This window comes from Haemaphysalis longicornis, unplaced genomic scaffold (assembly GCF_048455015.1).
Source record: "Haemaphysalis longicornis isolate Haplotype H1 unplaced genomic scaffold, Haemaphysalis longicornis Haplotype H1 scaffold_2, whole genome shotgun sequence".
In the NCBI taxonomy this organism is placed as follows: domain Eukaryota; kingdom Metazoa; phylum Arthropoda; class Arachnida; order Ixodida; family Ixodidae; genus Haemaphysalis; species Haemaphysalis longicornis.
The window spans coordinates 253,816,975-253,833,414 of NW_027526295.1; the positions used below are offsets into that span (position 1 = coordinate 253,816,975).

General features: G+C 46.1%; 1 protein-coding gene across 1 annotated transcript; it reads left to right on the plus strand.

The window, feature by feature from the left end:
• The first annotated feature begins 887 nt into the window (after nucleotides 1-887).
• On the plus strand, nucleotides 888-13,443 carry LOC144167743 (uncharacterized). Its single transcript, XM_077696923.1, has 4 exons — nucleotides 888-1,474; nucleotides 1,936-2,127; nucleotides 8,281-8,685; nucleotides 12,967-13,443. The coding sequence occupies exons 1-4, from the start codon at nucleotides 1,370-1,372 to the stop codon at nucleotides 13,165-13,167; spliced, it is 903 nt and encodes a 300-aa protein (XP_077553049.1). The 5' UTR covers nucleotides 888-1,369; the 3' UTR covers nucleotides 13,168-13,443.
• The last annotated feature ends 2,997 nt before the right edge of the window (nucleotides 13,444-16,440 follow it).

Here is a 16,440-nt window from a genome sequence, read left to right on the forward strand (position 1 = left end):
CGGCTTCGCGAGGTCGCGGCAGACGTGGCCGCGCTCGGCCGGCAGCTGAATGGCCTGCTGGACCGCCAGCCACCGCCTGCTTCGCCAGAGGACGAGAAAGACCTGGTGCCCTTTTTAGAGAATGCTGTTAAGGGCCTTGGATTCGTCGATGCGGCTGTCGTGCACATCCAGCCGGCGAGCTTCCTCGGACCGCTGCTGGAGCTGCTCCACAGCACTGAACCGCAGACAGTGCTCAACCTGTTGGGCTACCAGTTGGTACGACATGTCGACCTCTTCACTCCATCCGCGGTCAAGGCTGACCTCTACTCGGGTGCCGTTTCGGGGAGGTAAGCATGACAGCTGCGCTTCGCCTTATCCGACACGTGCTGCTAAGAAATGTGACGGGTTCGACGAAGTTACAAAACCAGCCCTTTTGATTTCGTGGTTAACATGCCTAGGTACAGGCACGTTGCGCTGATGCTTGCCTCGCAAGCAGCAACGCCGTTTTTTATATTTTGGTGGTTCCGGGGTTCGTTTCTGTTGTGAAAGATGCCACGCATACCACGGGCTCGGTTCGTATAGCCTTCATATTACGTAAGTGTCGGCGCTCTGTACGAGACACAAACAGCCGGGATTATCCCGAGTCACACACGGGCGCCCACGCAAAGAAGGCATCTATGGTAATGTCATAACAAGGCCGAAAAGGACGAACAGCTTAAGTATCGCAGGCGAAAATACGTCACTCGCTGCTATTGTAGCCGACCATTCAGATTGCAGATAATGCAAATGACAGGGAGGAACCGATGCATTCATCACGGTCGTCTTTCTTTACACCGTGTCTCAGTGTCAACACCACAGACTGTTGGCACGACATGCTGCAGGCAGTGGGTGATAACTGCTCGAAAAATCGCCGCTCCTATATCGATGCCCTAGCGCGCGCTGGAGACAACTTTGGTAGGAAAAGTGCTGCACTCAGTGCGACCTCTGTGCGGTGCAACGTGCCTATACACGTAGGCTTGCGATTAAGGCCTCTTGTGTACCTTATATGCATCACGCGGAGCGTACAATGGCGAGCGTTTCCAAATTTCGCTCTTATAAAGCTTACAGTCACTGGGCTTCGAACCAGTGTATTCATGTGTTGCAGTAATAGACAACGCTGCACCCACAGAGGGGCGATTGCGATGGACATTTAGCGCACAGGGAACCGCCGGAGTTGGTCCACTGCGCAGCGCTGATACTCAGTTGTCCTCCAAATCTGCGGCCCTGCTGTATCCGCAGGGAGTCTCAGTGTGCGCACACCGTCCTCGAGGCTGCACTAACGAGTGACGAAGCCGAGTACGTGCGCTACGCGGCGCTGCGAAATCAGCTCGACTTCGACCTGGTGCGTTCCATGGCGGAGCAGCTGAAGCATGCGCTTGTCGCCATGCTGCCCGGACTGCGCTGGTTCGACGCCAACGCACTCAGGGAAACCCAGCGGCGTCTCCGCGAACTCAAGGTATGCCTACTTGTGTGCGACGACCATGTGAACCTGACGGGAGTGAGAACGTGTGCATGGTTGCATGATGGCTGTGCTTCGGGTCATTGACGTACACTGGAAAGCCTGGAATAGAGGGGCAGGAAACAAAGCGCTTCACTTCGAATTCGTAATCGACCGCGCATGCCTTGTTAGCGAGAGTGCTATCACCTGAATAACACAACATTCTGACGGCCTTTGCTAAAAGCGTGGGTTGAAAAGAGCCGTTAACCCCGTCTCCGCTAGTTGAGCGACACACCGAAAGTAAACAAGGGGGAGGGAATGAAAGAAATACGAATTTAGCATAAACGACAACCCCACACACCACGCTGCGGGAAAAAGTGTGAGGCGGAATACATATACCTTCAAATAATTTTCTTGATAAAATTAACGTTGCATAATTAGAGCGAAAGTGAAGTTTTCAGAGTCTATATTTTCTGCAGGTGCGCTTCTTGTTCGACCGCTACGAAGGCGATACCCAGACGTTTCGGTCGACGCCGCCAGTAGCCCTGCCATCGCAGGCGCTGTTGACATATCAACGTTTCCGGGAGGCGCGATTTCGAAGTCGCCTGACAAAGAGGAGCGCCGTCGAGGACGTGGACGACAAACACTGCACCTATGACGCCGATCACGAGGTTTGGGCTCCCATTACTGGCTGGTCCGCTTCACAACACGAGCCACACAAAGGAAATGTCAAGGCCTCAAAATTGATGGCAAACCAAAAATCCCAACACTATGTTAGTAAGTTGTAGGGATCAGGGTGAGCCTCATTTCACACCCGATCTCTATGACACCCCCTCGCACTCCTGTCACGTGATCATAAAGGTTGTGACGTCAAGACCGAAAGTCACGTGACAAAGATCGTTTCTTCACGTTCTTGCTTTGCCCAAAACAAATCGTGCCGTGCGCGTTTTCTCTACGTTGGCGTCGGCGTTTGTTTGACGCCCCATTTTCTTCCTCTAAACGCCAAGTGTAGCGTCGATCTGCAAACGCTAGACTTCGCGTTGTGTGCTGTGCTGGGAGCTCACGGGTGTAGCCGGCGTGCTGAGCCCTCGTCGGCGAAACGGCGACCACGACGACACCGATCCATCTCGTGAAAAATAGAGGACGAAGTTTGCCACCACTAGTTCGGTACCTATCCTACAAGTCACGTTGCCACCAGCAATGACATGCAACAACGTGTCAGAGATCACCACACGAACAAACGCCGTGCTAAGATGTGGCGAATACAGTGAGGTTCGATTGTGTGCATCGGAGCGTATATAGAGCTCGACGTAGTTACCACATTCGGCTTTTGCGGTAAATTCGCAAATGAGATGTGGAGGAGTGGAGGGTGTGTTGTGTCGTATGTACTGATTACTTTGTGCTGCCGCTCTTCACGTCGGCGCACTCGGCGGTGAAGTGCGATGCTTGCATGGGCAGCGATTGTTGCTGGCAGCCGCTGCCAGCTTCGCGGGGTTGCGCTGGTCAGTTACGATCGCTTTGGCGTTCGGTTAGCGCTCGAGGTTCTTTCGCTCAACGGAGCTGCCACCCGCGTAACATGCTGCGCGTTGCGGGGACGAAAGATGGTAGCGGCGGTGGGGAAAGAAAGGGTACGCAGACCATGGTGACAGCAGGACGCTTGTTTTCTTTATCCCTCGTCCATGCACTTATTCTATTCCAGCATGAAGGCTAGACTTCTGCCAATTTAATAGGACGTCGTAAAGTAGGTTCTGTAGCTAATAACAGGTTCGAATTTCAGATTTACAAAAAGCCAGCAATTATACTGGACTAAAAGGCCACTTTACAAGTGCCCTTTTAGGGATACTATGAATCAGGCATGTTATCTGAACAACCTCCGCTTAAACCCTTTCGCACTTACCCCCGCCTTTTAATATATATCCTCCTGTGGGCATTGAAGTGTCCACCAAATGTGCATTCTGCTCTTTGTTCTCTTGAATTTTATTTCAACCTACACAAAAACCGCTTTCGGCCTGAATGTCCAACGAGTCGAAAGGTCCAATTCGTCACGTGATCGGCGAGACAAAAGGTTCAATCGAGGCTGAATGTCCAATGAGACGAAAAGTCCACTGAGACGAAGGGTCCAACAATACTAAGGGCCGAGGCCCCACTGTTTTATTCAAGACATGCATTTGTTGTGAAGATTAAGACGATAGTGGTAGGTTGAAGCGTGGTGTGCCAAATGTTACGCTACGTTAATAAAATGAGCGTTGCGACAGTGCAGGTAGTCGTTTACGGGCCTCACCTTTGCGTCAATATAAAGCGTTGCACATGAACGTGCCGTACCGGATGGCTTTCGTCAACCTCCTCAAAATAGTTCCACCACAAAACAAACAAGAAAGTGTGATTGTGATTATGGAAATCTATAAGACTAATCTGTTTGTTCGTGGCACAGGGTACCATCATATGATTAATGGCGTGTGAAGACTGAACCGGAAGTCACAAAATGTCGCCAATTACTCTTAGGCCAGAAAAACAAACTTCTGCTCAATTGAGTCTTTTAGCAATGTAGGGGCTATCTTCTCGATTTAGCTGGAGCACTCCTTAATGGTTGACTAGAATTAACGTGCACATAAAATTATCTGACCCGCTACGAGAATAAATACTTGCATTCTAGCAGCATTGGCAGCTGGCGCTCTCTCTTGTTCACTCCTTTGAAGTATAGTTGCCCATCCCTGGGGCGTATGGGAACTGAACAACCGGGTGGCAGATTAACCGTTCGTCCGCTCACATTTAGTCCCTAAAGGGTGTAATGATTGGGGCAAAGTCAAGTAGTCCCCCAGAAGACCAACTTTTAGTTCTTTTTTCCTAAGCATGCATGCAGTCTTTTTAGGCTGGCTATGCAGAAATAATGTTTTCAGGAGGTTGAAATTTTGAGCGCAATTGGCCTTTGAGCCTACCTGGACTCACCATCCTACAGGATGGAACAGGTTCCCATGCAGTACTACAACTTCAATGCACCATGACTCAGCTAACCAAATTCATCCACCGCACCAAGCACAAACGGGCAGGAGTGAAGGAACCAAACATCATCCGACTTAAGCTTTTCTCATAAGGCACGTTATGTACGGCACACACCTTACCTGTCTCTCAAGCCAGCCGAACGGCGAACATTCTATACTTGTGACATGACGCCATAATATCGATCACTCCAGGTGAACAGGATATGCCTTTTCGTATGCTGTGAATGATCTCATGGCGCCTTGTCACAAGCACAGACACTTACGCACAGAATAGTAATAGAAGTAAAACGAGAACAAAGCAGCAAACGTGAACAAAGAATTGTAAGCCTTATTTCGGAAAGTGGGGTAACCTGGCACAAAAGACGACAGCTTATCTGAAACCAGATGACCGGTAGATATTGTGGTAGAGGGCATTCAAGGTAACTTCAGAGTGCTCCAGACATTCATTTAATAGTAAGAGCCTCAATGTCCAACGAGACGAAAGGTCCTCCGAGACGGAAGGTGCAATCGAGCCTGAATGTCCACCGAGACGGAATATCCACTATTAAACCTTTCGTCTCGTTGGACCTTTAGATGCTGAATCCACTGAAACAAAGTTAACGTAATGACTTGCATAGTTTCAGTGTTTTAGTAAGCGTATTCCGAGTTCGCAACCAATTTTACAAATTGTGAAACCGCCACAGTTCTACTGCACTATTGTTAGTCACAACAGTTTCCAAAGCCTGAAAGGAACTTTACATTTTTTTTGTGTGTGTCAGCAGCAGCTGAAAATGCCTTGCTATAAACTAACTTTGTACCAAACATTATGCTTGCATTATGGCGCACACAGTTGGAATGTTTCGTTGCCGCTGCTGTACATCACAACTTTACATTAATCAGGAAGAGTTAGAATGACAGCAAGCATACCCCACATTTTTTTTATTGCGATAGTATGCCCGTTGGCATAAATACTATGTCACAGGTATGTAAAACAAAATATATAAAATATAAAATCAGCAAATGTACAAAAAGGCCATTAACTGCGAAAGTAAAATTAGAATTCAATAAGTACACTTGAAACACAAGACAAACAATATTTTTATGCAGAAAGTGCAATAAAAGCAATATCTTGCAGGTAGGTAGTTTATTGTTTATGTGACTGACTTCTTGTTTGTACCTGTAATTCTGCCTTAACAGTGTGAAGCATTCATTACATCTGTCTAAGGTGTAGCTTATAAGCCACTTAACTGCTCTCAGCAATGCTACAGATCTGTGAGACAGGATAGTTGAGCAGACACCAATTTATTTGAGAGCAGGCCTCAAGTACGTGTCGGTGTACAAACATTCAAATTCAAATAACATACTAAAAGACAAACTTATATATACACAGGTAAACAATCCAATGTGGAGTACTAATATGGAAATCAAAGATCACAAGACCACTCGCACTTTGTTGTACAGATACCAGGACACTGCACCTCTGTGCAATTATAACTCACGGGCATTGCACAAAGCCTCCACAAAAATTGTTACAGGCGTTAACGTTTGCGCGCCGCAATCGCAAACGGATACGCCTCGTTAAACGACAGTTAACGTGCCCGCTAACGCAATGGGCGCGCTGAAGTGGTGCTTTCCGCTGTTCTAAAACTCTCTACTGTCTGTACAGTGACGACTGCCTCATCGTCGACTCATGGAACCTTTTCTCGTTGTCCGAAAGGTAGCCACGAACAACGGCTGCGATCAGAGACGTCAGTGACTGCTTTCCACTCGCACTTTTGACATAGTGGGCCTTGAGCACCCTGTTTTGGGCTTCAATGCCGTTATTTGTCGTTAGAACAACGTCAAATCCAAGCCTGTGAAACATTACCCACAGCTCCTTCACACTTAGCCACACCGCTTCAAAGTAGCTGCGAATTTTCTCGTTCTTCCAGTACTCTGAGCTAGAAGCAAGAACAGGTAAGGTAAGGTTAATAACTACCACATGTGGGCGTCAGCTTCCCGGCGCGCAAGGCCAGCCGCGCACTCTGAACGATCGACCGCCACGCACGAACGCGACGCCCGAAACCACGACACGACGGAAACAAGGGGAAAATAGCTCTCTCTCTCTCTCGCTCGCTTATTAACCTGACAGAAACGTTTGCAGATCGACGCTGCACTTGTTTTAAATAACCGGCCGACGCCGACGTAGAGAAAACGCTCACGGCACGATTTGTTTTGGGTTAAACAAGAAAGTGACGAAACGAACGTTCTTTGTCACGTGACGTCCGGTCTTGACGTCACGACCTTTATGATCACGTGACAGGAGCGCGAGGGGGTGTCATAGAGATCGGGTGTGAAATGAGGCTCACCCTAGGGATCAGGCCGAAATGCGTTTTGTTTATCTGAATGGTTGGACTGTGATACGCTTTTAAGCAACCATGTGGGGAAGGGGAAGGTGCCTGTAAGCATTTATGTTCTGTTTGATTGCCGGTGGTTCAAGAGCAGCTTACCGAATGACGAGGCGTTTGAAGTTACGAAATACAGCGGCCCATACCATTGTCTGGACGAATGAAAAACATGCAGAAACAATGTAAAATTTATTATTATTATTATTACCTTTTTATTACTTAAACTGTAGGATTGACCGCTTAATCTAAAAAGTGGAAGAAATTGGAAAGAACGATGACACCGGCAATCACATAAGCGATATTCATAGAAATCGCAATAGACAAAGGTAGACGGATGAATACATAGGAGTCTAATCTTGTCACTCAGAAAATCAAACATCAAAAGAAATGTTTAAAAATGAAGGCGGAAAGGTTCCTTCCCGTTTCTCTTGAGCTCGTATAAACTATCATGAATTTTAAATTGATAAGAAGAAGCGAAAATGTCCGAAATTCTAATTTTTTGTGTTCCTGTACTTGCAAGGGTTTCTCTCACGTGTACTGTGCCGAGATTCGTCAACCCGACTCTCCCCGGCGGCCGACTGGTTCCATTTGCACGCGGAGTCGTGAAACTGGTTAAAGGGACTCTGCAACCCTTCCTATAAACACTTTCACTCTTTCCTTCGTGTATGGAAGCACTGCGAAGGCTATAGTTATCGCCAGCATGTAGCAGCACTGCGTGATGTTATCATTGCAGCAGATACGCCTTCCGTTCCTACTTTGCTTTTGTGGCTTTCTTTTCGAAGTTGCTAAACAATGCGTTAGTTGCTGAACCTGAAGGAAAGCCTGCTACACTAGCTACTGCGCGAATGACTTAATACGAGCGATCGAAGAACGCCAAGACCGTTAAAGAGAGAAAAATCTTTTGAGCCAAAGTGTTTTGATGGGCTGAGGTACTTTGCGACCCCTAATATAAGTAATGGATGTGTTGGTTCACTACGTTCTGCAAGCATTTTAAATTTAGAAAAAAAGTCGAATGAAGTGTTGCAGTGTTTCTTTAACTCATGATTATTTCAGGTTCATTTAAACGACGTCAGGCTTAATTAAACGACACTTCTATGTGCCGCGGACTGTTCTGTGATGCCAGCCTGGCTTGCTACAAACTGTCTTGCTCATCCCTAGGCTTCTTCGAGCCTTCGTCCATGGCTCTTTGCGGTTGGGGTGTCCACTGCTGCTTTCTGCGGTCTCTGTCTGTAACTTACAATCTACTTTTTAGCTCAGTTTTACCCCCAATGCTTAACTCGCCGCTTCAATTCGCGGCACCGCTACCCTAAACCTGCGGGTAAATCTAATCCCCTGGCTCAATCTTCCAACAGAACGAAATGCCCTTTAGATAATCCTGACAGCCTTGCGCGCATCATATCAGCTCCATGATGCTGACGACTGACGAATGGTCTCCCCTCTGGGCTGGTGCCCCACGCAGACACTCTACGTGCGGCTGTCGGTTGTAGACACACGCGACCCGGACAGCCCGCTGTGGCCCGTTCTCCAGGTGGCACATATGGGGCCCCGCGTGTCGCGCTGTCTCCTGGACCTGCTGGTCCCAACGTCGCTGCACGGCGTACGCCGGCCCCAGATGGTCAACTGGTCGTCCGCCGCGCACTCCAGACTTGACAAGTTGCGCACGTGTTTGCGGCCCCAGAAAACCTGGGACAACCCGGCAGGACAACCCAAGGGCCACTCGAGGGGCGAGCTCGCTCTGGCCGACCTCGGGGCACTGGGTCCCTCCAAGGAGGTCTTCGACACATACGTGACCCTCATTGCGGCCAGGTCCACGGACTCCAAGGCGACCGAGAGAGAAGATACCAAGACGCTCAGCTGGGACCAGGTACGCTCGAACCGAATTCTGCTTTCGTTGGTGAGAGGGCCTTGGGAACAGACCAACGCGTCATGTAATGTTCAGCCTTTTCAGCAGTTGCTGGCATGATTCTCAATTTATTTTCTTGATCAAATTTTTAAGCCCAGCATTCCTTGTCGAGTACTCGGGTACCCCCCCTCCCCCCCAACAGCCTGTACTGGCCTGCACTTTCATAAATATGCGGATTTGGTGGAAGCTTCATGTTTAATCATTGCAATAGCATAAATGTAAATGATTGGCTAGCAGGATTTTGAAAAACAAAAAAGAATAGAAAGAAATAAGCTTTATCAGGAATGATCTAACAAAATAAAAGATATGCGTCGTATACATCTCCCACCAAAATCAAAGAAAAACGAAAAAGGTCTGCAAAAGAACGATTTGATTGATTGTGGGGTTTAACGCGCCGACGCAACGCAGGCGATGAGGCGCGCCGTAGTGGAGGGCTCCGGATTAATTTTGACCACCTGGGGATCTTTATCGTGCGCCGAAATCTCGTACACACGGGCGTTTTTGCTTTTCGCCTCCATCAGAAAAGCGGCCGCCGCGGCCGGGAATCGAACCCACGACCTCGTGCTCAGCAGCGCAACGCCTTAGCCACTGAGCCACCGCGGCGGGTCTGCAAAAGAACGTTCGAAATACGAAATAAATAGCGTGAAAGGCGAAAAACCATGTAACGCCCGGATTTCCGCACAAATGCAGGTTTCGCGGAAGCCCCATCTGTAATCGTTATAATAGCATAAATGTAGATGGTTGGTTGGACAGAATTTTGAAACACGAAAAAGTAAATACAAAAAATAAATTTTAACAGAAATGATCTGATAAAAGCAATAATTGCATCTTATATATCCGCACCCAAAACCGATGTATAGACAAGCCCGCAAAAGAACGTTGAAAATCGAATAAAAAAACAGCGCAAAACGAACAACACTGCAATATGCCTTGAACTCGAAAAAAAACAAAAACATTAGCGAAGTAAAGGCACTTCATCGCTATAATGGTATACAAGTGGAAGGCAGTGCGTTAGCAGTAAAAAATTTGGCTCTAAAATTGCAGCCCTCAAAACAAAAAAAGAAAACGGTTCAGAATTTGGAAAACAAGTTAGTCCACCTGGAGAATAGAAGCAGACGGAATAATTTCATTGTATATGGTATAGAAGAGAAAACTGATGAATCAATTATATTGCTTACTATATAAGTTGTGGACCATGTCTTTTCTACGGTGCTACAAGTGAAGGTACCCTCAGTCGAACGCATTCACCGACTAGGACGAAAACAACCTGATAAAGAGTGGCCAGTTATATTAAAACTGACGGAATACCGATAAAAAATGTTGGTGCTCGAAAACTGCTCCAAACTTAAAGGCACAAACATATCGGTATCGGAAGATTTCGCTCCAGCCACGAGAGAAGTTAGGAAGAAGCTGTGGAACAGCACAGCTCAAATCCGGAAAACCGGTGTGAATTGTCTGGCTTGTTTACGATAAGATAAAGATTGACAAGAAAGCTTTCGAGTGAGACAACATTAAAACGAAAAGAGTACCTGTAGCGCATAGCTGTAGCACAGTGAAAGACCCACAGTGACCAACAGATAAGCCCAAAAAGTTATTTCGATGGCTTAATATTAACATCCCCAGTATAATCAACAAAAGTTCGGAATTAGAGAGTGTCATTCTAGCTTAAAAGTCTCATATTTCAGTTATAACCGAGAGTTGGCCTCTTCCGGACATTTATGATTCGAAATTTTGCCTTCTTGGTTATATTATCAGAAGAGATAGAAAGTAGCCATTACATTTAAGAACACCTTACGGTTGTCGAGATTTTCAAGTTGCTAAAATAGTTCTCGAAGAACACAAGTTGGTAATCGGCGCTTTCTACCGCCCTCCAAACAGTGACAGTGCGTTCGTCGAGAAGGGGAATGAATTTTTATGCACGTACAGAAATCATTCCTCTAATCTTGTGCTGGCGGGTGATTTCAATTTTCCATCGGTTAGCTGGGAACACGATTTCCCAAAGTCTCCCTCACCTTCATCGGAATCTTTTGTTGATCTAGTGCTTTTACATGATCAATCTCAACTTACCTCAAGTTACCCACACGGGTTCAAAGCGGCGCGGAATCTACGTTTGATTTTTTCATTTTTAAGTGGCATTCGTAAATGAAACCGAAAGTGCAAGTCTTTGAAGGCGTCTGAGACCATAAAATAGTACGTTTAACCCTTGAAACTAACTTCGCAGTACCGCCCAAAAAAGAAGGAAAAAAGAAACCGTCATTCCTGTTTTCCCGCGTGCTAGTGACGTTGATGTGCTAGATGCTCTTGAGAGTTCATTTTCGTCTTTTGTTGGTCTCTGTCAATCCAACGCATGCTAAGTTGCACATGCTTGGCTCTACTTTAAAAATAGTGTATTTAGGTGTATCAATGCGTTAATTCCGTCCAAAATAAAAGTACACAGGAACTCAAATCCATGGTTAAATAAGGAAATCGTGCGCACCTCGCGAAAACTGAATAAGGCAAGAAAACAATTCAAACGATCGTCAACATTGTCTAGTAGCAATGAAATTTGTATCCTCCAAATGCTTTTAAATTAGAGTACTAAGAAAGCCAAAGAACACTATCAACGGGTCACATTACCATAATTTTTAACTTGCTCTCCTGCAAAGTTTTCGCGGCATTTTACAACAAAACAAGGGGCTGTGCCAAATATTTGCGTGAACAATGTTCTAATCAGTGATAGGCAGTGCATTTGTGAAACCTTGAATGATTACTTCTGTACAGTGTTCACCATCGACGATAATGTTGCACCGATATTTCGTCCCTCTGTTGTTGCATCACGTATCGATGATGTGTAAATTCATGAAGAAGGCGTCTTTTCACTTCTTAACTTCGACACAAAGAAGACGTCTGGAATTTACGCAATTCCTAATGAATATCTGGTCAGGTATGCGGAGTGGTGCTCTAAATATCTGTGTAATTCTTAATAAATCTATTTCATGCGTGGAGCTGCCAAAGGACTGGAAGTATAAAAAATCATGTGCACCGCTATTCCTAAAAAATAAAATGAATCGCTACCCAGTTCGTACCGGCTTATATCATTGCTGTGTACTTGTGTATTAGAGCATATTATTTCCAAGCACATCGCTGTTTACCTCGAACACAATAATATGCTTAACAATCGACTGCGTGGTTTCCGCAAGAACTTTTCCACGGTAACACAGCTGCTGTAAACCCGTTCATGACCTCGCATCAGCCATAGTCAGGCAACGGCAAGTTGATATCAATTACCTCCATTTTGAAAAGGCATTTGATCGTGTTTCGCACCTTTAACTTCTTTTGAAATTAACACCCATTTTACAATACGATTCATCACTTTCGTGGATAGAAGCATATCTCTCGTATTGGGAACAAGGCGTTTATATTGACGACGTAAAGTCCAAATCTGCAGTAGTTCAAGCTGGAGTCCCCCAAGGATCCGTGTTAGGGCCTCTTCTGTTTCTAGTTTTCATTAATGACATCGCTTGCAACATACCAATAAAAGTTGTTTGCCGATTATTGTGTGCTATACCATGAAATCGAATCTGCTAACGATCAAGAAACTTTAAACACGTCACTGAACAAAATACAGGAATTGGTGCCTGAGGTGGCAAATGACTATTAATCTAAAAAAACTGTTTCAATGACTATAACCCGTAAAAAACGTCCACTGAATTTTCTATATCATGTCGGTAATTCTTTTTTAGACGTAATGCCCAGTTACAAATATTGAGATGTCACTTCTGATGTGCGGTGGAATGAGCATACGACGTAAATTGCAAAGAAGGGAATGAAAAAGTTCGGCTATATTTGAAACGAACAATAGGGAATTTTACAAAGGAAGTGAAGTTACTAGCCTACAAAACTTACATTAGACCCTTACTAGAATATGCCGCGCCTGTATGGGACCGGTATACGCGAACGAACATTGACTCTCCCTTCTAGTGCAGGCGAAAAAGGCCTTGCACCACTAGTGCAAGGTGGGGCATTTTTTTCTTTCTTCTTTTATTCTTCATCCTTGTTTACGCTTACAAAGTAGAGGTACTTTGTAACTTATGCAGTTACTCGTGTTGGCCTCAGAATTTGTCTCTAACAGACGTCTCTACATAGGCTGAAGGCCACAACGCCTTCACAAGGTCTGCCTTCAGTTAGGCTGGACAGAGGATCGGCCGTGGGTGGTGCTTTGGACGCTGCGGATAACTGTGCGCGCACATTGCATGCGTGCAGGTATTCTACACGGCGTACGCGCACTCAATGTGCGAGAACCACCCGGACCACCTGCAGCGTTCTGTGCAGCACATTCCACGCTGGGAGCGGGTCAACATGCCACTTGCAAACGACCAGGGCTTCCTGCGAGCCTTCCAGTGTCGGCGGGGAGATCCCATGCGTCCTGATGTCGTCTGCCGCTTCTGGGAGTCACCCCAATAGCACCAGCCGTGCCAAACGCCCTTCGACACCCCCGTCCGCCGCTTTAATATACGGCGTCTTAATTTTTTATTCGATGAAATCAATTATAGCCGAAATGCGCAACGAATGTACCTTGACGATTATGACTGCACCGCGCTTGCTCTGTTGTTCGTGTGTATGAAGAAGAGGGAAAACGTGAAATAAGTGGGCGCATCAAAGCTGCTAGTAGAAATTTGGTGGACTTATGATGTGTAGGTTTCGTGCCAAACTGCCCCCTCGCTTAGGCTTCGTATAGTGTGGATGTTCGAGCGAGCACACAAGGAAGAAAACACTACCCCCGCAATGTACGTCCTACCACGTTTCGAGGCTGAATGTTACTTCAAGCCACAGTTGTTTTTGGCTGCTTTCATCTAAACCGTCATTGAAGCTAGGCATTTTTGGTCGTGTGAGATCCCAGTTACAAGTTCACGTTTACGTAGGAACTGCAATGGAGGATGTTCGGGTCATTCTATTGCATAAATTGTAAAAAAAGATTACGCAACTTAATCGTTCAGCTCTGCGTGTGTGCAGATATTCTTAATCGGTGGCTGTTGACACAATTACTCGTGGCATTGCTTTTCCAATTTGTTTTGGTTGAATGTGTGGTATTGATTTGATTTATTTCGTTGCTATCTTTTTTCGGTATATCTCACTGTCTCCAACATACACATTTGTATGGCGAAGGCAGCAACCCAGAACTAATTATTTCCTTCTTCAATACTCTCCGAACATTACGACACTCTTTGGTAGCGACATCAAAACTGTTTGTCTCCTCTCACTTGCATCGAGAGCTATGCGAAAATTCTGAAGATCTGTTGTGATGTAACTAAATATGTCACGAGCCCCGCACTCCTCGGCGTGCACATATGCCTGTCGTGTCCCGCATCCGGCAGTTGAAAATGAAGAATGGCGCAGACATTTACTTTCTTATGTCAGGTTTTGTCCTTTTCTCAGGGTTGTAAACATGGCTAGCGTTCAGATTATTTTGTTCTTCTGTCAGATTCTTTCAGCCGCTTCTCAATAAAGTGACCACCATTTCCGGCAGCCAAGTTTCATAAATAAAACTATAAATTCGCGTGCTATTGAAAAAAGATCAGCCGAAAAAAGATCTGCCAGGGGACATCATTCTGAGAGCGTGAGGCCTCTGCAATTAAGGCCGTAGATGGGAAAAATGCAGCGTGAGAGGCCAACATTTTTGCGCTTAGGTGTCGCTATAAAGGCTATCATGAGGTTTGCAATGCCAGTCTATACTGGTGAAGTGCCGGGCTCTCGCTGCCTGTCTTCCCTTCACATACTCGTGCTGAAGAGAAATTACTGGAAGGGTTGAGCCACCTACGCACAGGTTACATCAAGTTGGAAGTAGTTTTGTAAGCAGATAAGTAGCAGTTTTGGTCTGCTGAGGCGGTCGTCACCCTTACTACGATATTTGGAACATGCGCAAGACACGTATGTTGTTTGGCTTATAAACCTTGTATTATGTACAGCATGGTTTGCGGCTCTAATCAACTTTTCCTGGGAACTCCTTTATGTTTCTAGTATAAAACTTGTAAACAGAGCGGGAAAATGTTAATACGCCATCCCGAACCTGCAAAACTCAATGTCCAGCAGGCTGTTGTAAAAATTACTGCACCTGCTGGTGTGGGGATATTATGCAGTGCTTAATTACTTTTCAGTAGTGGCAGCGTCAATGGTCTTTTTAGCAAGAATACATACCAGGCCAGATTTACATCATGTGGTTCGTTGACTGGGGCCTTTGTATACCATGCGAGTCCAAAGTGAGACCAAGACAAAAGCCATAAACCGTGTTTCCCGACGATAAACGCATGCGGTGTCTCGTTCTGATATTAGTCATGCAAAGTGTTCATGCCTCAGGGTGTTGATGCCTGTTTTGGACTTTCCACCGGGATTTATACTTGAAAGATTACCATTGTTCCAATGGCGTTTACACCACAGACATCTGCACAGTCAGTGTCATGTGTCTTCGGCTGCACATTCAACGAGTACACGGCCTAAGTAGCGTGTTGGCAACATTGTGAGAATTTTGGGACTCCCAAGAAGCGAATTTTCCTGATGTAGGCCAATACACCTCTGCGATATGTGTTGCTCTATAGGTATGTAGAGTTATGCGAGCTTTACAGCAGCAAATGAGAATTACTGTGTTAAATATTGGTCGACGCAACTCTGCAGGAATATGAGGCTTTGTGAGCTTCAAACACTGTGCGAGTATTGTTCGAAGCGTCTACCGTTAGGTCTAACGCCATAGCGATGATCTGCAGCTGAGCATAATTTCCGGGTCGGCAGCTGTCTTCTGGGTGTGCTTGGCGAGCGACGTCCTGCTGGCGGGTCGCTTCGGCAAATGTGTACAGGCGTCATTTCCGTGCCGGATATGATGTCAGTGAAATCTTGGGGCATTTCAGCATAACACACTCTCGTGTTAAAATATAAAACCCGAAAACGAACAACCTTAGGTATAGCGTACTCTTTATTACTTATGGTTGCTTCCCCGCAATAAGACCTTGTGTGCAGGGGTGCACCCTTTACAGGCCGCGTGCGTCGTTGTAGTGGCGTCATTTCCGTGATTGTATGACGTAAGTGAAATCTTCGTGAATCCCGGAATAAAACACTTTCGTGTTAAAAAATAAAACTTGAAGCTAACGTTTTCATGTAGAAACTGTACTGTGAACCACGCGAACAAAAATAAAAGCTATTGCACATACGCAGAAGGTCCCGAAAATTCAGGCACTCGAACGGCATGCATGAAGGATTTTGGTGAGTAGCCTCCCCGCTAATCTTTCCCGGGTGAAGGAAGTTTCTCTCGGGAGGCTTCGGGCTGGGGTAGCCCTCACACCTTCAGTCACCTGGACTTGGGGACCCGCACCAGAAGACCCAGGAACATGTTTCAAGAGTCCAGCTCCGGCGGCTGAAGCGGACGACAATCATCTCTTGTGGGCGTGCACAGGAACCAGAACAGCTCGGGACAGTGCGCTAAGAGAGAACATTGGTCTTCGGTGGGATAAATCGGGGGTCTTCAACCGGTGGGTGCACGAAGACCGCTACTGCAGGTCGCTGCTGAACTTTTTACATGAGTCCAGACTCCATGCCTCCCTTTAGACTTGTACAGGGTCATCAATTTTCTGTCTACCTGTGCTTTTGTACCCCTTCTCTTTGTTCTTCCTAATGTCTTATATTTTCTTCATATGCCGCATGGCAAAAATGCGAATTAAAAAAAAAAAGCTAAGTTAAGCATATTTTGCT

Excerpts from the sequence above, each read along its gene's own strand:
- LOC144167743 (XM_077696923.1), top strand. The coding sequence starts at position 1,370 with ATGGCGGAGCAGCTGAAGCATGCGCTTGTCGCCATGCTGCCCGGACTG. Across the intron at positions 2,128-8,280 it reads CCTATGACGCCGATCACGAG|ACACTCTACGTGCGGCTGTC; the intron begins GTTTGGGCTCCC and ends TGCCCCACGCAG. Across the intron at positions 8,686-12,966 it reads AGACGCTCAGCTGGGACCAG|GTATTCTACACGGCGTACGC; the intron begins GTACGCTCGAAC and ends GCATGCGTGCAG.